Below are 24,423 nucleotides of genomic sequence, written 5' to 3'. Positions count from 1 at the left end.
GAACGTGGACGCTCATGGGGTGTCCGCTCCCGGGGAGGGGGGTGTGGGCGGGGGAGCCAGACCGACCCACGGAGCAAGGAGGCAGTAACGGCCCGGCCCGGAGCAGCGTCGCGGGGTGCGGAGGGGTGAACCCCGGTGGTAGACACACACGCTGGGGCGTCGTTCAGCCGCGCAAAGGCCCAGTTACCCTTGGCCCCGGGCAGGGCGGGCCCTGAGCACATTTGCTGAGGGAAAGAAGCCGGACACGGGAGGGCACATCCCGCGCGCACGTTCCCGAAGATGTCTGCGGTGGGGCACGGCCCGGTGACGGAACCAAGCGCCCCCGCATTGCGCCCCTGGAGCGCGTGGGCCGCGCACAGAGCGGGAATCGTGGCGGGACCTCCCGTCCCACGAGACAGGCGCGAAGGGAGGAAGGGAGAGGCCGAGGCCGGGCGGCCCCGGCCGCGGGGGTCAGGTGCGAGCCTCCAGGAGGCCCCGACCCGGCCCGGCTGGTGCGCGCTGGAGAGGGGGCTCTGCAGGTGCAACCCGGTGACCTTAGCGACCTGGCGTCCAGGCTTCTGGGCCCTGCAGAGATATTCCCTTCCAGCTGCTTCCATCCAGGGCAGTGGTGACCCCCTGGGTCGCAGGGCTGCCCTGTCTGGGGTTCCCCGCGCAGTGAGTTTGGGGGGGTGGCCCTTTCTCCGAGGCCTGCTGTCCACCTGAGGCGACTCACGCGCCGAGAGCAGCTTGCCAGCAGGACCATGGCCATCACGCCCCTCCCTGCGATGCCTTCCCTGGGGGACATCTGTGCTCTGCCCTCCCCAAAGGCCTCCTCCAGGCCCTGCACGTGCTGCCGGCGTTGGGGCCTCCGGAGCTAAGCTTTGCTCCACCCCGGCCTCGAGGGAACTATGGCCGGCCCCGAAGGACACTTCTGTCACAGAGCTGGCCAGGCCAGGCCAAGATGGTGACGCCAGGTACCCTGAGGGGCACTTGGGTCCTGGCTGGGAGCTGTGGGAGCCGCCAGCATCACACATGCCCTGGAGTTTCCAGAGCCTTTGCACTGGGCACTCACCCCTGCCCAGGAGGCCGGAGGGCAGGAACATCTCGTCCTTCCTCCGGGAGAGAGGGGTGACCTCACACACAGGAGACGATGGCACAGCCAGTAGAACTTCAGAGTCCGAAGTCCTCTGGGGGCCTCCTGCCTCTTGGGGAGCCCCCGGGCCATGATGAGCTGAGAGAAGCAGGGCGCTCGGGGGTCTACTGGGTTTCTAGAAGCTGAGGGTCTGGATGGGGGGGTGGGTAGCGTGAGAGGTGAGAGGCGACACCAGGCCCAGGCTCCGCGCCAGAGCTCGCAACCCACAGCTTCTGAAGAGAAGAGTGTTAACCAATGTTGGTGACTCGGACCCCCGGGGTGAGAGCCCTACGGGAGGGGAACGGAGAGGCTGGGGTGCCCACCGGCGGTTCCAAGCCTTCCTGCTGCGCCAAGGGACACGGTCGTCACCCCCTGCTTTGCCTGAAGTGAGGGGTGTGTCTGTATCGACGTTCTCTTCACAAACATAGACCTCTGAGCTCTTACGAATGATCCCCCCTTTACAAGGCCCTTCCTGAAAATGTGAGAAGCTCCCTCTGAGGGAGATGTCCCGAAGCACTCTGGTGCTTTTTTGGTCCCCCATCAGACTGGGACAACCCCGGGGACGTGGGCTGTCTGTCCCATCGGAGGGGCTCCGGGGGGGTCTCCCAGAGAGAGCCCCGTCTTCCCCCTGGTTCCTCCTGACCCTCGGTTTGGCCCAAGAAGAGTCGTCTCCACTTCTTAAAGTGTTCTGGCCCCGGGAGAGGGGCTGGGGCCACAGAATTCAACCCTTGGCCACTTGCCAGGCCGGATAGGCTGGTCCCTGGAAGCCTGCCAGGATGGGCTCGGGTCTGGCGCCTCCCTGGGCTTGGTGCCCACCTCTGATCTGGTTCTTTTTGGAGGAGCCCCTGGCATGGCAAGTAGGTCGTTTCCCAGGGCCCACGCCTTCTCTGCAGGGTCAGCATGCCCCGTCCCGCCCCTCGGGGGGTCAGGAAGCCAGAGTTCAGGGTCTGTCACTCTGTTTCCCTTGGCTAAGCTCGGGGACAGAATTAGCTCTCGTCCCTCACTCTCGAGGCTTTCCAAGCACCCAGACCGTCCCGGGGAGGGACCAGGCCAGGGCCTCCTGGGAATCTGCCCAAGGCTTTTTCCCTGGTTCCTCTGGGAAGAGATCCAGAGAAAGACTGAAAGTGTCCCAGCGGAGAGGGAGGGGAAGGGGTAGGACCAAGCCCTGCCTGGCTGTCAGGAGAAACCCCTGGGGTTCTGGAAAGATGTGACGTTCCACGGCAGCCAAGGCAGCTCCCATTCTCAGTGAGCCCTGGGGAGGGCCGGCCGGCCCTTGTCTCTCCCAGAGTCCGCTCAGACCCCTGGGGTGCTCACTGTGTTCCTGGCCTGCAGGCCGAAGGCGGAATTTCATGGAAACCTTAGGAGTCAAATCCCCTCCAAACGGTTGGTCTGGAGCCAGCTGGGAGCACAGAAATCTTCGCGCCGCTAAAGGATGATCAGAACATTCGGGGCTCAGCAGACAGGATCTCCCCTTCTTCTTCCTCAACTACCCCTGCCCATGAAGACGTGCCACCACCTGCAACCCACCTCCTGCGAGAACCGGTGACAGGCTCCTGGGACAGCAGAGGGGCAGGTCCAGCCCCTGGACCCCACACCATGTCGTCAAGACACGACGCAATAGGATGACTGATACGTGTGAACATGGACGTTCCAGGCCTGCCCTCACCGGGCTGGCCAGGAGGACACCTTAGAAGCTTTCTTTCCCACCCACCCCCTTACTTTGGGGACACATCTCAAGGACCAAAATGCAGGTGACACGTCACATGTTGCAGTGAGGTTCGAACTCTGCCTCTGGTGTCACAAGTCCTTGGAGCCTGGGCAAGCCATTTCCTTGCTCTGAGCCTCTTGGCTCACCTACCAGACCATCTTTCTAACAGCACCCCACAAATCGGTCCGTGCTTCTCTGGGGCTCCGCTCAGAACCTGGTGTGTGCACAGAGAGGCCACCACACCCCAGGGCGGCATCTGTCTGCTTCCCTCCATCCTCTGCGGACATTTCGATTTTTTTCTCACATTCTCGGGGACAACTGCCGTGGTGTGTGGCCGATTGCATTATAGTTCAGAACGACGGGCCACGATTCCACGGGGAGTGGATGTCCAGTGGCCGCCACGGCAGGCTTGACCGCATGACCTGCTCTGGCTAATGAAATGTGAGCTGAAGTGACGGGCTTTGTTTCCAGGCAGAAACCTTCAGGTGTGTCTACCTCCGCCCCAAGTCACCGGCCCAGATGACGGTTGCTTGCTCAACCAGGTCCCCAGCATGAAGAGGACACAGAGCCGAGCCACTGCCACTCTTGGCCGACAGGTGGCAATTCTAAGACAAGCCTCCATTGTCAGAAGCCATGGAGACCTGGGGTCACGCCCTGGCTGACATACCTTGCGGCTGTTGGAAGGGGTTCCCAGGGGCTGCTGCCAGGTGCAGTGGGTAATTTAACAGTTAAAATGTGATGTCCTCGGCCTGGCGGCCACTTGGCAGGTACCCCGTAAACAGTGACATAATCATGACTTGGCATGTCTGCACGCAGACCTGACTGGCGATTGCCTGGACCTTGAGATCGATCTTCCGCTAACGTGAATTTTGTATAAGGGCTGCCCTATGCAGAGCCTGGGGAAGCTCCTACCTTGAACTCTAGGCCTGTGACCTTCTCCTTCACCCCTGGGGAGCTGCTGCCCATCCCCTCCCCCACCTGGCCACCCACCTGTAAGAGCCATATGGCCAGAGGCCCCTGTCCCCCTGCCCCCCTGCCCGAGGTCACGTTGACAAGCTTGTTGCAGCCGGGGAGAGACACACACCAGAGGAACCCTGGGCATCTCTCCCCAGGTCTCCTTGGCCGTAATCCTCCCTGGTGACCGAGCCCGGGTCCACTGTGCCGTTCCAGGCCTCCTCCTTGCTTTCTATTTCCCTTCTAGCTCCTGCCGTCCAATCTGGCTCAGGGGGCTGCTTAGCAGGGGACCGCTGGAGCTGGTGGTCTTCAGAGTTTGGGCTCCTCGGCGACATGGCCTCTCGGTGCCCAGTCACGGCCGGGAGACTGACCCGCTGCTCAGTGGTGCTCACTAAGGACTGGTTCTGTTCTGAGCTGGTCGCTTTGCGGCTGGTGGTGCTAGGGGCAGGGCAGAGGGCAGCTTCCCACAGACAAGTTCATTCAGGCCGTGGATGATGAGGCCAAGTGCCCCCCAACGCATGGCTGTTGGAGGGGCCTGGCACAGGCGGCAAGGAACCACACACCCCAGGCGCGGGACCCAATCTCTCTCGCCATCTCTGCGCTCTTCTTGCCAGCTCCACTCCTGGTAGCTGGGGGCCACGAGCAGAACCACCATTTCTTAAAGGTTGGGGTTTTATGGTGGGGATCAGTCTCCTCCCCACCACCAAGGATGAGGGGTCAGGGATTTCAACAAAGGAGCTCACAAAAACCATCTCTTTATTTTTCATTCCTGCCATTCAAATGTGCCATTTGCACAAGCTGAGGATGGGTGGATTTCGGAGAAAAGAGACTGGAAACAGTCTATGCACACTGCTAAGGCTGGTTAGAAGCAATTTAACAATAAACTCTACAGAGTTAGAAATGTATGAAAGTGTCAAGGTGGCTACTGGCTGGTTTCTCGCCTCCCCATGGGGGTCAGAGTTACGCCCATCAGTCCTGTGCAAAGGTCCTGGGGCTGGCCAGGGGGAGGGCACCGGGATTCTTCCTGGGGCCAGGAGCAGTCCTGTTTACCCGGCAGAAGAAGTGTGCCAAGGGACAGGCGCGTGGGTGTGTGCCCAGTACCGTGACCCCCTCAGGTTCCGTGGCTTGCAAGCGTGTCTGTGCGTCTGGTCTTTATGTCCGCCCTTTGAAAGTGTTCATGCAGGTGTAGGTTCCTGAGAATTTGTAGATCTCCTCCAGTGCAGCCTGTGGGAGTATGCTGGGGAAGAGGGGAGGGAGAAGGAAGATGGTTAATGGGGACACCAGCAGCCGGTTCACCAACGGCCACAGAGAACCACACAGTAGAGCAGTGGCTTTGATACCCGCCCCCCCTACCACCCCTCCCATGGAGGAAGGGCTTTCGAGTGAGTGGATAAACAGTGTTTCCAAAGTAAAGGTGGGTGGTAGAAACAAATTTTCAAAACCACGTTCTTAGCATTTTGGGGTTGTTACCTGATCAGTCGTCACCTGATCGATCAGTTATCTGATCAATTAACCCCACGTTCCGCTTATTCAACAAATAGTTGCTGTGTGGGATGGAGGGGTTAGGCCCTGCGGCTCTCTCCAGGGAAACTTCCCAGACTCACCCCCAGGCCTCTCCTTGGGCTCCCACAGCCCCTGCGCTTCCCCAGTGGCCCCTGCCATGTCCCTGCTGTTGGCTTGTCAGGCCCATGCCCGCCTCGGAGGGAGAGACCTCATCGCTGGTCCAAGCCCCACAGGCAGGGCTCAGCATAGAGAGCTCCTCAGTCCATTTGTTAAATCAAATCGAAGGGCCCTGGCCTGCTCTCAGTGCAGGACGGGAAGGGCTCACTTCCACCCAGAGCAATCTAGAAGGCTCCCTGGGGTGCGTGTGGCGCTAGAGTTGAGCTTGTAAAGATTTTTCTCGGGGACGGTGAAAAGGGGGTGTTGTACAGGGTCTGAGGAAGGGGGTGGCCTCTGCTTCCTGTGGAAAAGTAGTGGGGGATAGAAGAGGGAATTTAGGCTAGGGGGTTTTGGGGGAAAACACTGACATGTTCTAGACAAACCAGCTTTTTTCTAGAATGTTCAGAAAGGCTTCTGAGAAGCCCCCTGCAGTGGAGGGTGGCAGTCTCAACTCTCCTAGGGTTCACAGAGGCAGCAAGGAGCATCTCAGAGCAACAGTCACAACGACTAAGGGACGCAGAGATGTGGCCCAAATGCCCCCAGGTGCCCCCTGCCCCTGCCCCTACTCGGTGTCTCTAAAAGAGCTTTGAGTTTGGGTGGACTGATGGGTCCCCTCTGTGAGGAGGTCCCCATGCCTGCCGTTAGAGGAACTTTTCAGCTGTAGACACACAGCCAGTGGGAACCTGTTTCCTGGGCCTTGATGTCTGATGAAGGCACTTGGGTCCTTCATTTCCTGAAAAGGCCTCTCCAGTCAGAGGGGTCCAGTCAGCTGGGGGCGGGGGGCCAGGAGACGAGGCCCAGAGGAGCTAGAAGTCCACAGCCACGGGGCTCCAGCATCCAAGCTCTCCCTGAAGCACCAGGTTTAGCTGGGTACCTGGAATGGCCCCTTCAGAGCAGGGCTGGGAGGGGCAGGGTGTGCTGCTCAGAGTCTAGAGAGTTCTAGGAAATGTGATGCGGGGCCGATTCTGAAGGAGGAGGATCTCCTCTTTAAAGCCGACCTCCTGGTACATCCCCTCTGACCAGCCCTGGAGCACTTCCGGGAATCCCAAACATTGAGATCCCTGTTTTCGCCCATTAGATTGAACTTCCTGAACAGTGGGGCCAAGTACTAGTCTCCGGAACAGTGGTTCTCAAAGGGTGGCCCAGGAACCCTTGGGGGACACCTGAAACCTCTTCAGAGGTCAAACTGTTTTTGTCATAAGACTAGGACGGTTTTGCCTCTGCACGCCTCTCTCCCACATGCCGCTGAGTTTTCTGGAGGCGACCTGCCACGTGGCATCGTAACCGATTAAAATCAGAAGCAGATCTAGGCGTCCAGTTGTCTCCAATTAAGTCAGGCAATAAAGAACTTTGCAAAAATGCAAAACAATGCCATTCTTCCTGCTACTTTTTCTTTTCGGTGGAAAATACCCTTTTTATAAATATCTCATATTTATGTGAACAAGGGATGGACATGGATTTATTACTGCTATTTATACATGAGCAAATATTTTAAATATAAACAAATACATAAATCTTGTAAAACTTTTTCTGTTTTAATGTCTCATACAGTAACTAAGACTAGAGACAACTCACATTAAAAAAAAAAAAAAAAGGAAGGGGGAGCTTTGGTTTCCCCTCATTTTTGAGATTGTAAAGGAGTCCCGAGACCCACAAGTTTCAAAACGGCGGCTCCCTCCTAAGTGTAGGAAATCCCCGGCACGCAGGCCGCCTGTGCTCCCTCACGTTCGTGCCCACGGCAGACATGACTAATCGATCACAGAGTCCTTCCTCCTGCCTGCCGCCTCCTCCCCACCAGGGTTCCCTGGCAGAAGGGGAATGGCCAGCAGGAGCCTGTCTCTGAATGTCCGCCCCCCAGCCCCCACCCTTCACCCCCAGCGCTTACCTTTTCAAGATGATGAGGGCGTGCATGGTCCACGGAAGGAGGAGGAGGGCCTGGTTCAGCTGCACGGCTTCCACCGTCCTCCGGGCCACCGTCTCAGGCTTCAGCGGCGGGAAGAGGTTGGGGAACCTGACGCAGGAAGAAGCCGTAGGGGATTCTGCTAGAGAGGCCCATGCTTCTGCTGACCTCCTCCGTGGCTAACAAATCTGGCCCCTCCCTCTGGCTTCTGCTGTTTGGAAGACCTGAGGCCCCTTTGGAAGGCTCTGCCCACCCCACCTGGTGCAGCGCTGGGAGCCCTCCCCCTCCTTTTCTCCCCCATGAGCCTGCCCTTGAGAATGGAGATCTTAGAGCCCATACCCTGGGACCCATTCTCCAAAATGCTTCCCAGGGATCTTTAAAGTGTCACTCCAGGGGTGCCCGGGTGGCTCAGTCAGTTAAGTGGCTGCCCTCAGCTCAGGTCATGTTCCCGGGGTCCTGGGATCGAGCCCCTCATCATGCTCTCTGCTCAGCAGGGAGCCTGCTTCTCCCTCTCCCTCTGCTGCTCCCCCTGCTTGTGTGTGCTCGCTCTCGCTCTCTCTCTGTCAAATAAATAAATAAAATCTTAAAAATAAAATAAAATGTCGCTCCGATCCTGTGTCTGCCTGGCCCAGCCCTTCCCAAGGGCTCCCAGGGCCCTCCACGGCCCCGTTCCATGTGGGCCCCGCTCACCCGCCGCCTGTCCCCTCTTCCGCGTCACTCCGCTCCGGCAATCTTGGCCGACCTTTCTGTTCTTGCCACTTAAGCTCTCTGCCGGCAGCCCCATTCGAGAGGGTTCTCGGCCCATCCACTCGGGATGGCCTCTGCTCTCCTCCCTCTGCTAATTCCCTGGACTGCACTGGCCACCTCGGGAAGGGCCTCTCCTGTCTGTCTGTCTCCTTGTTCATGGCCTGTCTCCTCCCTCGGACTGTGAGTTCCACAGGGGCAGAGGGCTGGTCCGTCTTGCTGTCTGTGTTCTCCCCTCTGTGCAGAGTCTGGTCCGCAGTGGTGCTCAATCAGTGCTCGCGGGACGGATGGACACGGAACAATCCGCTGTTCCCCAAATGTGTCCTGCTCATCCTGTCGGAGGCAGGGGTCTGTGGGATCGCCCCTCTCTGCCCGGCTCGCTGCTTCCCTCGCTGATTCACGGATTCACTGACGTGGCCTTCCAAACGCGGACAGAGCGCTTTCCACGGGGTTGGTAAGCGAACGGCTGAATGCGCCAACGCCGGGGAGCTTTCTCATGCCTGTTCGGAGGCCTGTGACCTGAGGCCCACATGGTGATGACACCCCGACCTGCCAGACCCGTGCGAAACGAAGCAGGAGTCATTTGCTCCAATTTATAGAGAAGGAAGCTGAGGCTTTGGGGAGATTAGGGGAGGCCCTAAGGACTCAAGCCAGGCCAGCAGGGGCCCCAGGCCAAAAGTCTGTCCTCGCCCCTGTGGACCCGTAGGCCCAGGGCTGACCGTGATCCCCCCGTAAGGGCTTGCATGCCGTTCGGGCCCCAGAAGCACTTAGGGCTTAGGTAAGTCACTCAGAGCTGACGTTACCTTGAACAAAGGCAACTCTTGGGACCCAAGCAAGGGCTGGGTTGGTCTCAGAGAACCCATGGGCGACCCCCACACCCATTCCCCACCAGGGGCTTCCTTTGCTATCCCAAGGTGCAGCCAAGATGCTCCCAACCCTGCTGCGATCTAGAAGGGCAGCCCCCGGGGGCCTGCGGGGATGACTGCGCTGAGGCGGCTCACCGAGGCCGGATCCCTACAGACACAGTGCACGGTCTGGTTTTCCAGCCCCGACCTGGGCCGGTCCTGCTCGCTCCTTGGAGAAAGGGAAGGCGGGGCGCATGGGCCAAGCTCCGTGGGTTCAGGGGGGCCCTTCCTAGTAAGGCCCCTGCAGGAGAACCCGACGGATGCCAGCACGGCCGCTGGGGGGGTCCTTCTCGTTTCCCCCCAGTGGGTGAGATGGGTCCCCAAGCCTTTGCCAGAAAGCCCATCAGTTTTTTAATGGTTGGGAGGGAAGCCAGTGATCTTCTTCTTCTTCTTCTTCTTCTTCTTCTTCTTCTTCTTCCTTTTTTTTCCTTTGAGAAGCGGGAGTTGGCTAGACAGCAATCAGCCTTTTCTGACCCTTCTCCCCGCTCCTCGGGGCTCCCCCACACACCCGCAGGTGACCAAGCTTCGCCTGGAGCTTACTACTTGTCGGGCAGGCTAGTGGAGTCCCACCTCGGGGCTCATCTAACCTGTGAAGCAGGGGCTACATGACCCATCCCTTATTAGCGATGAAACCAAAGCACAGAAAAGCTAAGGTGACTTGTCCAGGTCCCGCAGAGCTGGGGTCTGGCCCGAGGCTGTGCGGGTCCACGCTCGGAGCCACTGTAGAAACATGGCTTGGGGAACCTTGCGCTCCCTTCACGTGCTGGAGGGGAGACTGCCGGAAGGTGAGACAGACAGACACCCTGCCAGAGGCCTGCCGATATCCCACCCACTTCTGTGTCCTGGAGCCCAGCTGAAACCCCGGACTGCCTCTGTTGCTCTTCCACCCAATATGCATTTACAGAGCACCTCCTGTATACCCAGAAGAAAAGAAGCCGAACTGAGGTGTGATGGGGGGGGGGAGCCAACATGGGACATTAGCTGCCATTTAACCAACCTCCTCTACATACAGAATCTATGATGCTCCGCATGTCCAGCAGGTGGAAATTTTGGTGGCGCACGGAAGGGGTGATCGGCGAGGAAGATTAATCACATACGGCTTCTCTGAAATGCTCGCTGACGGCGAGGACAGGAGAGCAGCAGTTCGTTACTGGGGGTCTGTGGGCCAGGCTTTGCACCAGAACCTTCCGTGTGTCACTTCGACCCCTCCTCATGAGCCCCAGAGGGAGGTATGATGTCCAGTCTTACAGACCAGCGGAGTATGGCTCAGGGAGTCGGCAAAACTGGCTCAAGGTTTTGCAAATCCAGAGACCCGGGGGTGTCGCCAAACGACTCTTAGTACTAACACCTCGGGGGAGACGGAGGGACCCCACATGGCTCGTGCTCTGCGAAAGGCCCTCTGCCGGCCGACTCGTTCGACTCGACGGGGACCCTCCACTGTCATCCTCGTTTGGGGAAGAAGCTGGTGCGCCGGATTCGGGAGGGAAGTTTGTAACTGGGCGCTGTGTTGCAAAAAGCAAGGGAAGCAGCTGTTGGGTAATTCCGCATTTTCATTTCTCCAGGACCTTATGCGGCTTCACAAACCTTCATCATTGTAGCACCAATTATTGGGCTCTTACTGTGTACGTACGTGGTGTTGTGTGGCAGGTCCCATTTTATCCTTATCGAAGAACCTAGGTGTGGACATCCTCACCATCCCTCCCTCCCTTCCTTCCTTTCTCTCTTTCTTTATTTCTCTTTCTTTCCTTCCTCTCTCTTTCTTTCTCTCCTTCCTTCCTTTGTTTTTGGAGAGCGAGTGAGAAAGCCGGGTAGGGAGGAAGAGGCAAAGTGAGAGGGAGAATGTGTGGAGCCCAATATGGGGCTTGATCTCACGACCCTGAGATCCTGACCGGAGCCCCGATCCAGAGTGGGACGCTTAACCGAATGAGCCATCCCAGATGCCCCTCTCATCATCCCGTTTTATAGAGGAGCAGTGGAGGCTTGCAGTGGGCGCTAACTGGACCCAGGGTGGCAGGGGACATCACAGGTCGAGGTGAGCTGGCACGGAAGCCTGAGCTCTAAAGCCATGGTTCCCAATCCCTTCGATTGGCTTCGGTATTTCTTTAAATTGAGCTGTAATTTGCATATAATAAAAAGGCATACATCTTTAGTGTATAGCCTGACTCGTTTTCACCTACGTAACCACCGCTCAGATCGGGAAGAGAGAACATTTTTAAAAGCCTAGAAAGTTCCCTTGGGTCTCCTCCCAAGCTATGTCCCCAGCCCTCGAGGGACGGCCACTGCTCTGGTTTCCAGCCCCATGGCCGGCCTCTAGAGCTTCATATGGAGCGATCACACAGCATGCCCTCTCCCGCCTCTGGCTTCTTTCGATCCACATAAGACTTTTAAGACTTTTGGGATTCATCCTCGCTGTTCCTGGATGGACACTCCGTTCTCTCTGCTGGGGGCCGTGCCCGGGGTGGTGGGGGGGAGGCGAGTCCCCCGCTCACTGACCTCACCCTCATGCCCTGGAACATCTCGGTGCTGGTGTGGAAGGGCAGCACGGTGGTGGCACTGACCCCTGGACAGTCCAGCAGCCCCAGGGTCAGGCTCTCCATGAAGGCGAAGGCCGAGGCTTTGGACGTGCAGTAGTCAATGGCACCGGGGATGGCGGAGAGCGCCAGCACGGAGTTGAGACACACGATGTGGCCGTTCTGCAGCTCCAGCATCCGCGGCAAGAAGGCCTTGGTGGTCTGAGGGCGGGTGGGAGGTCAGTGTGGGGCCGCCGCCTCCAGCAGCCCCTCTACATAAGGCCAGCATGGGCACCCGTGCCCCCCGGATGATGAGCTCCCCTAGGACGGGAGGGGAGGCGGCCAGGGCCTGCCCGCTACAGGGCCTTGACCTCCACTTTCTCGGACATGACAAGCCCCAGCCCCAGTGAGCCTCTCCCCTCTGCCCAAACGGCAGCCGGGAGGGAAGGAATGGGTCACTGTCACACCCGGGGGCTGGTGGTGGCCCGGGATGGCCCTTACCCAGAACTGGCCCAGGGTGTTGATGTGCTGGGACTTGAGAAGGGCGTCATCGTCACTGTCCATGAGGCTCTTCCCGTGGACCACGGCAGCGTTGTTTACCAGGATGGTGATGTCGCCCACCTGCAGGCAGGGGGAGCCGCGGGGCCTTTAGGGCAGAGGGACCTGCCCCCTCCACGCTTACCGTGTGCCCCCGGATAGCCACATCGTCTCTCCAGGCATCAACCTGGATTCCTGAGACGGGGCTGCCTGCCATCCCGGATTGATCTGAGGGTCCGAAAGATTTTATGGCACAGAGCAGGTTTATGACAAGTGAGGTTATTGTTACACGGAAGCAGTTAACGCTAGCCGTGTGCCAGATACCAAATGGGGTGGGTTTTGCTCCCTGGGAGCTCCCTGAGAGCTCATTCAGTGCAAACAGATTGCTGGAGTCAGGACAAGGATTTTCCCAGAGGACAATGGAATGTTTGCCCCCAGACTCTGGGACAGAAACTCACAAGGTCTGAACTTCCAAAGGGGACAACAGGTGTTACGCAATCAACCCACACCCCTAATCCCCACCCTGAGCGACACACACGTGCACACACAGCATGGGCCAGCTTCCCGGGAGAGTCCCCAAAGATGTCCCGGAAACAGCCAGCCTGCCATTAGCAACACTCTCCCCCAGGCCAGATTGATCTCTTTGGCTGGCCTTCTCCTGGGTCCGGCTGAACTGAGTACAGACCCCTCCAGGCTACTTACCTTCTCCCGGACAGCTTTGGCCGTCTGGTACACCTCCTCCCGGTTGCCCACGTCACAAATGAAATAGTGGCACTCGGTGCCCATCTGCCGGATCTCTTCTGTCGTCTCCTTCAGGCATTTCTCAGTCCGGCCCCAGAGAACGATCTGGAAGGAGAGGATGACAGCCCTGAGTGAGTGGTCATTGAGTAAGCCATTGTGATTCAGTTGTTGGCATCAGAAGTCCAGCAATCTGCCCGAGGAATTGGCAAGTGAAGTAACCGGGCTCCCGGATTGCATCCAAAGAGGGTTTGCAAAGCGCATCGACAATAGGCTTTCCCAAAGGGATAGAGCCTATTCTGAAACGAACGAGTTCTTTCTGAGCCCACGGAGGACCGATCGGTTGAGCGTTATTTACAAGTCCTTCTTCGACGCTGCTTTCCACAGGACACCCCCCGCCAGCTCCATCCCGGAAGCCACAGCAGAGCTCCTTCTCTACAGTGTTCCGGAACGCTCCCAAGAACAAGCTGGTCTTCTCTCCCACTACAGTCAGAGCCAGGGTTATAAGCCCAACCTTCCAGAACGGACTGGAAGGTCCTGGCCGCGAGGCCCACGGAGGCAAAGTGGAGCTCCCCACCTAGCTGGAAGGAGGGCACGGAGAGAGGGGCCAGGCTCCGAATGAGCAGGAGATGCGGCCGCTCCCCTCCCCCACCCCCACCCTGGTAATGAACATGGGACCTGCTATACCAGGAGAAGACCCTGGCGGGGCCGATGAATGGATTCCTAACGGGGTGGGGCAAATTTATGAATGGCCGGCCACAAAAGGCGCAGAAGAGAAGGCCAGCTAATTCTCAACCTTGACCTAAGCAAGGACAACCCACCCACCTCCCCATGACATGACACGTCGTGGGTCCAGAGAGGCCCCTGTTGATAAAAGGGCCTGAAGAATGGGGCCGGACGGCATCAGAAAAAGGAAGAAGGGCATGTGGGAGGCTAAGTCGGTTAAGCATCCGGCTCTTGATTTTGGCTCAGGTCATGATTTTGGGGCTGAGAAATGGAGCTTGCAGCCAGCATGGGGTCCGCTTGTCCCTCTCTGCCCCCGCCCCCGCCCCTCCCCCCTCTCTCTCTCTCTCTGTCTGAAATAAATAAATACAATCTCAAAAAAAAAAAAAAAGGCAGAGATGAGGTTTTCTTCGGGATTAGTCTAATGGGTTTCTATCTTTGTTTCTTCTTCCTTTCTAAAATTAACAACAAAATTCCTCCTCAAGGGGCGCCTGGGTGGCTGTCGGTTAAGTGTCTGCCTTCAGCTCAGGTCATGATCCCAGGGTCCTGGGGTCGAGCCCCATGTCGTCGGGCTCCCTGCTCAATGGGGAGCCTGCTTCTCTCTCTCCATCTCCCTCTGTCCCTCCCCCCATTTAAGCTCGCTCTCTCTCTTTCTCAAATAAGTAAAATCTTAAAAAAAAAAAAAAAAGAAAAGAAAAAAAAAAAGAAATTCCTCCTTGAAAAATAAAACTCCACATAGAACCCAGTGTGTGAAACGAGGGAAAGGAAGAAATCACACGTCCAGCTGCATATTTCCTTCCTCTAGAAACAGCTAATGAGAAGGGAGAAGCCGCATTGGGCGGGCAAACATTTTTGAGTGGGAGTTCCAGAGGGGGCTCCCCATACACCAGCCCAGAATCCAGTGGATTTCTCCAGTCTGCTTTGTGACACAGGAGGGACAAAAGTCACACAGACAAGTAGTGGGAAGTGGGAACAGTTTATCAACCTTAAAATCTCAGAATCTTTACTTAAGCGGAAAGGGCCCCCAAAGGGTATAGCTGACGGGATACACAAGAGAGCTGGGGGGTCTCCCAGTGGATTTGCTCTTTTTATTAGTGTTTTTAAGGCTTTTGCAATATTTTTAAAAAAGAGGATAAAAGTATTTTTTTTTCCACCTCCGGAAACATCCCTGGGAAAGCCCAGTTTGAAGACCCCACCTAGTCGAAGCCCTTTACTTCTTGTAATTGAAGTCTTCAAACACAGGAAGGGTTTTAGAAGGAAGGATTCCATCCGTGGCTCTCCGTGACCACAAAAGCCCATCAAGGGCAAACCGTCTGCAATTAGACAGGCTCCAAGGAATACTTTCTCGTCTGTTGAACTAAAAACAGACTAAGAATGTGCCCCTGCAGGAGAGGCAGGGAGAGTCACTTCGGGAAGAAGAAAACAAACATCTGTTTTAGGAAGGCAGCTGGGTGTAAGCACCCTCCACGCCACCAAACCTCACCCTTGCCTTGAGGTCATTGTCACCCAGTTTCCTTCCATCCTCCCTGTTACCCCACCTGCCTGTCTGACCATCCATCCATCCATCCATCCATCCGTCCATCCATCCATCCATCCATCCACCCACCTATCCATCCATCCATCCATCCGTCCACCTATCCATCCATCCATCCATCCATCCATCCATCCATCCACCTATCCATCCATCCACCCATCCATCCATCCGTCCACCTATCCATCCATCCATCCATCCATCCGTCCATCCATCCATCCATCCATCCGTCCATCCATCCATCCTTCCCTTCTTCCATCCACCCACCCAATCCATCCTTCCTCCCTCCCTTCCTCCCTTCCTTCCTTCCATCCATCCATCTTCCTCTCCTTTCTCCCTTCTACTCACTCTCTCCCATCATCCAACCACCCTTCCACTGAATTTCTGAATATATCAGCCAGAGGGGATCCTTGGCCTCCTCTCTCCTGCTCTGGTCCCTGCCCAGCAGTATCCCACCTCCAGCTCCTATGGGGAATAGGATCTCGGAGCGGGCACCGTTCCCTAGGGTCTGGCAGAAGGCAATGCCTCTGGGGACTCTGAGAATTTCAGGACAGGTGGAGACAGAAGGGAAGCTTAAAGCTGGGGGTGGGTGTTGGCAAGTGCAGGGGTTCTAGGAGCATGAATGATCGCCTTGGAGGGTCTGGAGCAGTGGCACGGAAAGGGTGCCCTTCATTCTGGGAACCTTGGGTTGCTTCTCATCACAAGCAGGTGTGCATGGGGTTCCAGCAGAAGGGCCACCAAGGGCCCAGGGGCTCCTGGCCGGACTAACTCACTCTTCCTGACCCCCCAGTTCTCAGATCGGGCAAGGAGAGTAGGGTCTAAATCCCCCAACCCCTGATCTGCCCAGAAAACCACCAGCCAGAAACCAAGGAGGCCAGAACTGTCTACATGGCTGGAAGTGCGCCCTGCGGAGGGAAAGGGGCTGGAGTAAGGGGAGGGGTAAAGTGAAAGCTGGGTCCCCTCGTCTTCCATGGGCAAGGCGTATGCCCAGGCAGGACCCTCAGGTTTGAGCATTTCCTTTTTGGGGTCTGCTGAGGATGCCGTGGGGGGGGTGCTGGCTTCCTTGGGCTCTGTGCTCGGACCCCCATCTCTCCCCAGGCACTAGGACAGGCTTGCTCTCTGCCTGCCTCACCGCAAGCCCACCGGCCCCCTGTGGGCCTCAAGTCTGGCTTGTTCATTTTCACATTCCGGCGCCCAGGAGCGCACGTGCTGTTTGCTGAGTAAAAGAATGTTCAGGGCCACAGGTGGGATGGGCTGGGAGGAGGTTTAAGGCTGAGACCCTTCCATCCTCCTTGACTGAGCCATTTAGGGTCCCAGAGTGTGCTTGGACCAAGATTCAGTGAGATCCGGATTTAGCTGTGAGCTGTGAGCTAAAGAGTCACGTGAGAGTCTCAGGCCCTTGAAGGGGGCGAGGAGTCAGTCTCAGAGGGTGGCCCGGGGCTGGTCGTCTGGGGGTGGGAGGTTTGGGACAGAGCTGAGGGGAGGGACAGTTGGAGCTGCTCCTGCCACGGTCCCTTCCTGGTCTCTCCTCCTCCAGTCCCCTGCCCAGACCCCTCTGAGGACCCAGAGGCACCGAGCGGGCAACTCAGCAGGCCCGCCTGTGTGGTCCATGCCTCGAGTCACCTGGGGGTGACCTGGGGCAGCTGGGACAGGAGTCCCACCCAGCGCCAGAATGAGGGAGAGGACGGGCAGGCAGGTGGCGGGGGTCTGAGAGGAGCGTGGGGCGAGCAGCCTGAGGAGGGGGCAGATGTGTCAAGTTAGGGCTCAGGATGGCTTCACATTTGCGGCCTCCCGGCCCCTCTGCGGGGAACGGTTGCTCTCGTCCTTCGGGCTGTGTGGCTGGCCTGTGTGGGGGGAAGGGGAGCAAGGCCTCCAGCCTCCCAGGGGCGGTGGGCCCACACTGCCTGCCTCAGGGAGCCAGGGTTCCAGCCAGGGAAGACAGTGACCAGGCGAGAAAACCATCGGATGCAAATTACGGCAAGTGGGATAAAGAGTAAGTGGGGGAACTTCACTTAAATTGGGGGCTGGACGAGGTAGCCATATTATGCCCCTTGTACAGATGACGAAACTGTGGCCCAGAGAGGCTAAGCAACTTGTCTGCGGTCACACAGCAACTGAGTGACAGAGCTGGGATTTGAACCGAGGTTTCTCACCAGCGTTCACTCTCTCCCAGTAGGAGAAAAGCCGCTGCCTTTCTTCGTGGGGTCTCCTGGGGATTAAGCACGCAGAAACAGGCACCTGCTAAGGAACACTTAGGATCATTTCCCAGGGAGACAAAGAGCCGAGAACATCAGCACGGCCTCTTGATGGACCCTCACCTGCAGCCGTTAAAAGGATGAGTGTTCGTGACACAGGAAAAGGCTGAGGGATCTAACGCTGGGGGAAAAAGACTGCAGCCTTGTCCATAAAGAATAACCTCAACTCTAAAAACATAGCAGGTTTTTTTTTAAAGATTTTATTTATTTATTTATTTATTTGCAAGAGAGAGTGGGGGGGGGGCAGAGAGAGAGGGACAAGCAAGCAGACTCCCTGTCCCCACCCCTGCCAGCCCCGCCTGAGCAGGAAGATGGATGTGGCGCCCGATCCCACCACCCTGAGATCATGACCTGAGCTGAACTCAAGAGTCAGATGCTTAACGAACTGAGCCCCCCAGGTGCCCCTAAAAGCCTAACGGTTTCACAGAAGTCGCCAGGCCACGTAAGAGTGTGGGTTGTTTAGGGTGGGATCGTGGCTGACTGTGGTTGGCATCTTTATGCCCGGGTGTCCTGAGAAAACCGTCTCTAAAGGACGGCTACCATTATTTATGATCTTGAAGAAGGATGGCAGAAGAAAAGCTTCCGCACAGATCTTCCCAGACAGCTCCTTCACACACAGGTGGCTCAGCACTGTGGTCCCAGCCCTGCTTGCTTCCCCAGGCCCCCGGCGCTGCTCTCGGGAGCTCCCCTCCATCATGAGGTGCTGTCTATTTGGATCTCTCTCCCCATCATTGTGTGAACGAGTGAGGAGGCTCCCAGAGGCTCCACAGTCAGGGTTTACGCTCGCGCATGACACGCTGCCCTTGGCCCCAAGTACACTGTGGTCACCATCTCCCTTTTAGATCCCATCTCTTGGAGGGCAGGGAATAAATCTCACTCATTCTCAGTTCCCTCTTTCCCTCCCTAGTGCCCAGCACAGGCTCTTTTTCTCTGTTTTAAATGCCAAGCCTACTGTGGACTCCTATTCATCCTTCAGAACCCTGCCCGAATGCCCCCTCAGTTCTGAAGCTTCTCTGGTTGTTCCTGTCCATTCTGTCCATCTTGTAACCTTAGTACCCAGCACGGGCCAGCCACAGAGTACAAGCCGGCTGACGCTGTCACATGACGTTGGCCCGGGGAGGTCTCTAGAAAAATCTGCTGACCAGAGAATAGTGAGTGACTCTACCCCACCCAGCCCGGACTTCTTTGCCCAAAGTGGCTCGCTTGAGTGCCTGGACTTGGCATTCATTGTTGGAGCTCAGCAGCAGAGCACAGAAAGCACCCCTCCCCTACCCCCCGCAGTGACGTGAGCTGGGTGGTCTCTGGGTGGGTCCCAGGAGGACCATCTGTTTATAATTGGTAGCCCCGGAAAGATCCAAGTCCCTGGGAAGATCTTTAGCAGAACAGCTCATGTCTCATGGGTTCCACGTCTTGGAGCAAAATAGTGTGCTGAGTTGGTGCCTTCCTGAGAAGGAAGAAAACATCCCCGGGACCGAAAACCATGGCAGGGTGGCGGGGTGGGGGGGGGTGTGGGTCACCATTTGGAGGGTGCACAGCTCTCCTCCACTCTGAGCGCCTCCAGTGAGAGGACGTTAATTAGAATCCAGCCTTGTTAGATTAGAAGGAGCAAATGCCAAACTTCAGCATGGCCAGGAAGGGGTAGATGAGCGCAGGTGTGTGGACAGGTATGGCCGAGCGCGTGAATGGGTACTTTCCAGGGTGACTTAAATTTTGAGTTTTCCCCTCTTTCAGAGTCCTGTCCATTTCCAGAAAGAGATCCCCTACCTTTTGGGTAGAGTGGCCTAGAACAGGCTCGGGAGCCAGACGGGCTGGGCTCAATTCTCTGATCTACCACTTGGGAGTCCCAGGAACTTGGCAAACCCACGGAGCCTCTCTGTAAATCGAGGTCATTCATTTCAAAGGGTGGTTTGGGAGATGCAGAGAGGACACAGTCAATGCTGGCTCTTCTTCTTCTTCTTCTTAATCCAAGAACAGAAATAGCCCCGCCCCTTGCTCGCAGAAGATCCCACCATCCCCTCATAAAAGTGTAGTCATCGGGGCCACAGTGGCCTGGATTGACCCCAACCGGGGCTCGGCTGCCTTGCTTCTAGCCACAGCCTGACCCGGGGCAGAACTGCGGGATCTTAAAGACCTCTCTGTTTCTCTCCTTCCCCCTGACTTAGACCTTCCTTTGTCCACACCCCTGGCCCACGAAGGTGGAGACCGTGGTCAGTGCTGTCCCACCTCTCAGACGGGCTACAGGGCGCCCTGCGGGAAGATGTCCCGGGAGAGGTTTCCACGCCGAGCTCTGGGGACCCTGAGGAATCCGGGAAGGAGCCTCAAGGGCTGTTGAGGGGTGGGAGGCTCGGGAGGCAGGGTCCCAGAGCAGACTCCCTGCTGAGTGTGGAGCCCAACACGGGGGCTGGACCCCACGACCCCGAGATCAGGATCTGAGTGGAAACCAAGAGTCGGTGGGAGCTTAACTGACTGCACCATCCGGGTCCCCCAAGAACCGTGGCACTTCCCTTTTTTTTTTTTTTTAAAGATTTTTGTAATGTATTCATTTGATAGAGAGAGTGAGCGAGACCATGAGCAGGGAGGAGAGTCAGAGCAAGAGGGAGAAGCAGGCTCTCCGCTGAGCAGGGAGCCGGACATGGGACTTGATCCCAGGACCCCAGGATCGTGACCTGAGCCGAAGGCAGATGCTGAGCCACTCGGGCGCCCCAGTTGGGGCACTTTGATTCGTCTTCTAGAACAGCCATTTCTACAAAGATTCTGTTGCTAAAAATAAAATAAAGTTCGAAGGCTAGCAGTCCGGATCCTTACACCTTTCTTCTCCGGGACAGAAGCGTTTTCCTAGGAATGAGCCCCAGTGGGCTCCCTCTAGCTCCCACCCATTGGGAGTACCAGCCTGTGCCCCCTGCACATGCACCCAGCCGACCGCCCCTTCTTCCGAAGAAAACGTTTCAAAATAATGACAGTGAAAAAAAAATCAGCGACAGTGATGGGAAACCTCCTAGACACATTTTGGACGTTCTCATCTTTCCACCTTCCCTTCCAAAAGCCCCGTTTCCACACTGCTCACATCCCTGTCTATATCTTGCCCTTAGGCTCCTTACCCGTGTCCCACCACGGCCGCCTGACCCCAGAGAGTCAGAGGTGGCCGAGGCACCAGGCCTCTTCGCTAGGGACCCAGGCTAGAGGTGGCTCTCCCTTCCCGCTCCTGCACGGCCGAGCTGCCCAAGTGACAGGAAGGACAGGCTCGCGCTGCCTTCGTTCCCTGTTTGGGCCTGCCAAGAAGGTTCTGGATACTACTGGCTCGCTGCTGGAGAGGACTGTTACGGAGCTCCTCAAATGCGATCAGGCAGCACTGTCCCCTTCCCGCAAGTCCCTGGCCATAGCCTGGAGCTGGACGGACTTCCTCCCTCCCAGGTGCCGCCAGGAACTGGCCCTCGGGCGCCACGGGGATAACCACGAGTGTCACGAAGGACCCCTGCTGCAGTCTGTCACCTAGTCCTCTGACAGCTCTATGAGGGAGGTACTGTGTCCGTTCTAGGCACTTGAGAAGAGCGGTTGCTCACAGCTGTCCTGCGGGTGGGTGACAGCATGACTTGTGTCCCCCAGGAAGGCACATACAACTCTGATCCCTGATACCCATGCACTGGGAAAAAGGGTCTTTGCACATGTAATTAATTAAGTTAAAGCATCTTGAGATGAGATCACCCTGGATTAGGGTGGACCCTAAAATCCAATGACAGGTGTCCTTATAAGAGACAGAGGAGAAACACACAGAGAAAAGAGGAGACTCCTTCCAGGCGGCAGCCACAGAAGTGTGGTCCTGGAGAAATGAAGGCAGGAGCCTAGGGCCACCTCAGGGCTGGTGGAGTGGAGCCCCCAGGAGCGGGTGGCAGCGTGGACGGGTTGAAGCAGAGTCCAATGGCACATTGCCCTTGACCACTGGGACCAAGAATATGTGTCTGATCCATAGATATGGGGCCGCTGGAGGCTGGGTTTTTTTAGGTTCACAGCAAAACTGAGCAGAAGAAGATACAGAGATTAACCCCCTGCACCCACCCCTGCACGGCCTCCCCATTACCAACGTCCCCCACCAGAGTGGTCGACTTGGTACAGCTGATGAGCCCACGCCGACACATCCCCGTCACCCAGAGTCCGTAGCTGACATGAGGGCTCACTGCTGGCTGTGTACATTCTGGGGGTTTAGACAAATGTTTAATGACATCCTATCCCCGCTTGCAGTGTCGTATAGTTTCACTGCCCTCGGGGCACCTGGGTGGCTCAGTGGGTTCAAGCCTCTGCCTTCGGCTCGGGTCGTGATCCTGGGGTCCTGGGATTGAGCCCCACATCGGGCTCTCTGCTCAGCGGGGAGCCTGCTTCCCCCCCCCTGCCCCGCCGCCGGCCTCTCTGCCTACTTGTGATCTCTGTCTGTCAAATAAATAAACAAAATCTTAAAAAAAAAAAAAAAAAGTATTTTCCCGGCCCTCAAAATCCTCTGTCCTCCATCTGTTCGTCCTTCCTCCTTCCAACCCCTGGCAACAATGACCCTTGTAAGGTCTCCAGAGCTCGGCCTTTTCCGGAATGTCATGTACTTGGAATGACAGTCCACAGAGCCTTCTTCAGATCGACGTCTCCCACTTAGTAACACACATTTAAGGGTGTCTCCGTGTCCTTCCACGGCTTATAGCTCAGTTCTTCTCAGGGCTGAATGATATCCCACTTTCTGAATGTTTTGGTTTATGTATCCCTTCACCTACCGGCGGGCATCTCGGGGGCAAGTTTTGGCAGTTACGAATAAAGATGCCGTAAACAGCCTCGTGCACGTCCTTGCTTCCTTACTTTCCAGATCTCTCCCAGTCCCTGGGACACCCATGTCCCTCCATGACGGAAGTCTTCCGTCCCTGAGGATAGAGGGCACCTCCCCCTCCCTTACTTCCCACCTGCCAAGAGCCACGTCTTCTGCAACTGTTTGGAAACCATGTGTGACCATGGGGCTGAGTCCCCTCTCATGCCAGGGTGTGGTCCTTGTGAATCTCTTGGGTTCCAGGACCCCTGGGAATACCCTCCAGTGTTTTCTCGAAGGCTGACTCTACAGAAGAGCGTAACATCTCACCTCCAGGCAGACGCTCAGGGCTGACCGCTTTCAGAAAGCCGCACCGCTTTCTGTCGACACTTAGACCATACTTGGCAAAACCCGGGGGTGTGCAAACTCAGGCCAGAGGTGTTAGCTGAAGCCCCATGACCTTTGCCTCAGTTCCTCCCTCTGGACCTCTGGGTGGGGGAACGCCACCTAACCTTGAGCTGCAGGTGCTGAGAAGCGGGGAGGGGAGAGCCAGCTGCGTTCGCACGGTATACATCCTCAGTAGTACCAGCCTGAGAAGTGGGACCAAAAGTGCCGTGGATGGACAAAGCTCAGACAGGCCAAGTAACTCATGCAGGCTGTGCTACCACAAGTTTCAAAGCGATGCTGCAACCTAGACCCCAAAGCCAAGCTTCACAAAGCCAAGCTCCCCGTCCAGACTCACTCACTCACTCACACATTCAAGGGGGATTACTGAGTGGTGACTGCGCACCAGGCAGTGTTGGAAGCCCTAGAACACAGCAGGACATAAGTTCATCCCCCTCTCCTGGCATTTGCTTTCCTGTGCGAAGGAGGAAGATGGGAACAGTGAACATAGGAACAAGCTGACTATGTAATATATAAAGCAGGCAAAGTGCATGGGAGGGACAGGAAGCTTTGTAGGGGCGCTGAGTGGAATGATCGTGGGGTAGGAAGTGGGGGACAGGGAAACCCTCTCTGGTAGGGTAATCATTTGGGCAGACTTGAGGGAAGTGAAGGAAGGAACGATGCAGACATCTGGGGAAAGAACCTTCCAGGCAGAGGGAACAACCAGTGCAAAGGCCCTGGGGCGGGAATGAGCTCAGGGTGTTGGGGGAGGTCCAGGGGCAGAGCTGAGTGGAAGACACGAAGTTGGGAACTGCAGCTGGGAAGGGCGTGGGGGGCTGTGAATTCTATTCCTAGTGAGAACCGAAGTCCTTCTGAGGGTTGTGACTAGAGAGAAGACAGCCTCTGCCTTGGATTTCAGAAGCAGTTCTGACTGCTGGACCCCGCGTTTGGAATGAGGGTGGGAACCGGAGCAGGAGGGGTGGGGGGGGGCAGTCAGGAGCTGCTGTCCACAGGCAGAGGAGAGATGGGATGAATGGGGGGGATCCCCCCCCACCAAGCTGGGACAGTCGGGTAGAGCTGGTGGAGGAGGAGGGGGATGGGACTGGACTGCCAGAAGAGGGGTTCCAAGAGACCCCCCAAGGGTTTGGCCTAAGCAAATTGAAGAACAGTACTCATTCCCCGAGCGCCCCCCCCTCCCCCCCCAGCCTCCCTCTCCAGGAAAGGTCGGCTTTGGCAAGTCCCACGTATGCAGGGAGAGCAAGATCCCCGACTTCCATTCCCGGGTCCCTTCCACTTCCAGAACACTCCGGGAAGCAAAGTGCGGGGGAGGGGTGGCGGAGAGGGAGGGAACGGTTCCAGGTGGCAAGGGCAGCCTCCCCGGGAAGAGGGTGCCTGGATGCCCGCCAGGCAGGCCGGCGACCCACCTAGCGCGCCACCGCCGGTAAACACACCAGTTTCCAATAACAAAGCGCCGGCCCTCGCGGCCCTGCCCCGGCCGCTAACCAGCCGCCAGCCTGCTCCGCGCGGGGAGGCGAGTCTGCGCTCACATGATGGGGTGAGGGGGTGGCAGGAGGAGCCGCCGGGCGAAACCTCAGCGGGTCTGGCAGGAGGCTCCAGGAAGTCTTTCTGAAAGTGGGCCCAGGGGCGGGCGTCGGGTGGGGGCCCGCGGGGGTCCCGGGAGGGGGTGGGCCGGGGCTGGGCCGGAGTCCTGGGTGGGGATTGGGCCGGGATCCGATTTGGCCAGATTTGGCCGATGGAAAAGGAAGGGAACGGGTAGGGGAGAGGAGTGGGAGGAGATGGGGGTGGGGGCTGTGGTCCCGGAGGTGAGGAGGGTGAGGAGGTGAGGAGGGGCGTCTTGGAGGTGTCCAGAGCACGGCTGGGGCAGGGTCTGGGGGCGGGGACCAGGCTGGGCTGGGTTGAAGTGCGGGGGCGGGGATGGGGAGAGGGTAGGGGAGGCGGGGAGGAGGGCCAGGTTGGGGATAGGGGT

At 57.4% G+C, this 24,423-nt stretch overlaps 1 protein-coding gene across 1 annotated transcript in view; it reads right to left on the bottom strand.

Moving 5' to 3' along the window:
* Window positions 1-4,512: 4,512 nt before the first annotated feature.
* DHRS3 (dehydrogenase/reductase 3) overlaps window positions 4,513-24,423 on the bottom strand; it is a 37,614-nt gene continuing 17,703 nt past the window's right edge. Inside the window, exons 2-6 of the mRNA XM_080800203.1 lie at window positions 12,731-12,874; window positions 11,993-12,112; window positions 11,475-11,713; window positions 7,318-7,443; window positions 4,513-5,010 (exon numbers count right to left, since the gene is read on the bottom strand). Coding sequence (XP_080656329.1) covers window positions 4,926-5,010; window positions 7,318-7,443; window positions 11,475-11,713; window positions 11,993-12,112; window positions 12,731-12,874 — 714 coding nt within the window. The 3' untranslated portion in view covers window positions 4,513-4,925. The remainder of the gene's footprint in view (window positions 5,011-7,317; window positions 7,444-11,474; window positions 11,714-11,992; window positions 12,113-12,730; window positions 12,875-24,423) is intronic.

The sequence above is a fragment of the Martes martes genome, assembly GCF_963455335.1.
Source record: "Martes martes genome assembly, chromosome: 4".
Lineage (NCBI taxonomy): Eukaryota > Metazoa > Chordata > Mammalia > Carnivora > Mustelidae > Martes > Martes martes.
This window is presented reverse-complemented; position numbering and strand designations above follow the sequence as displayed.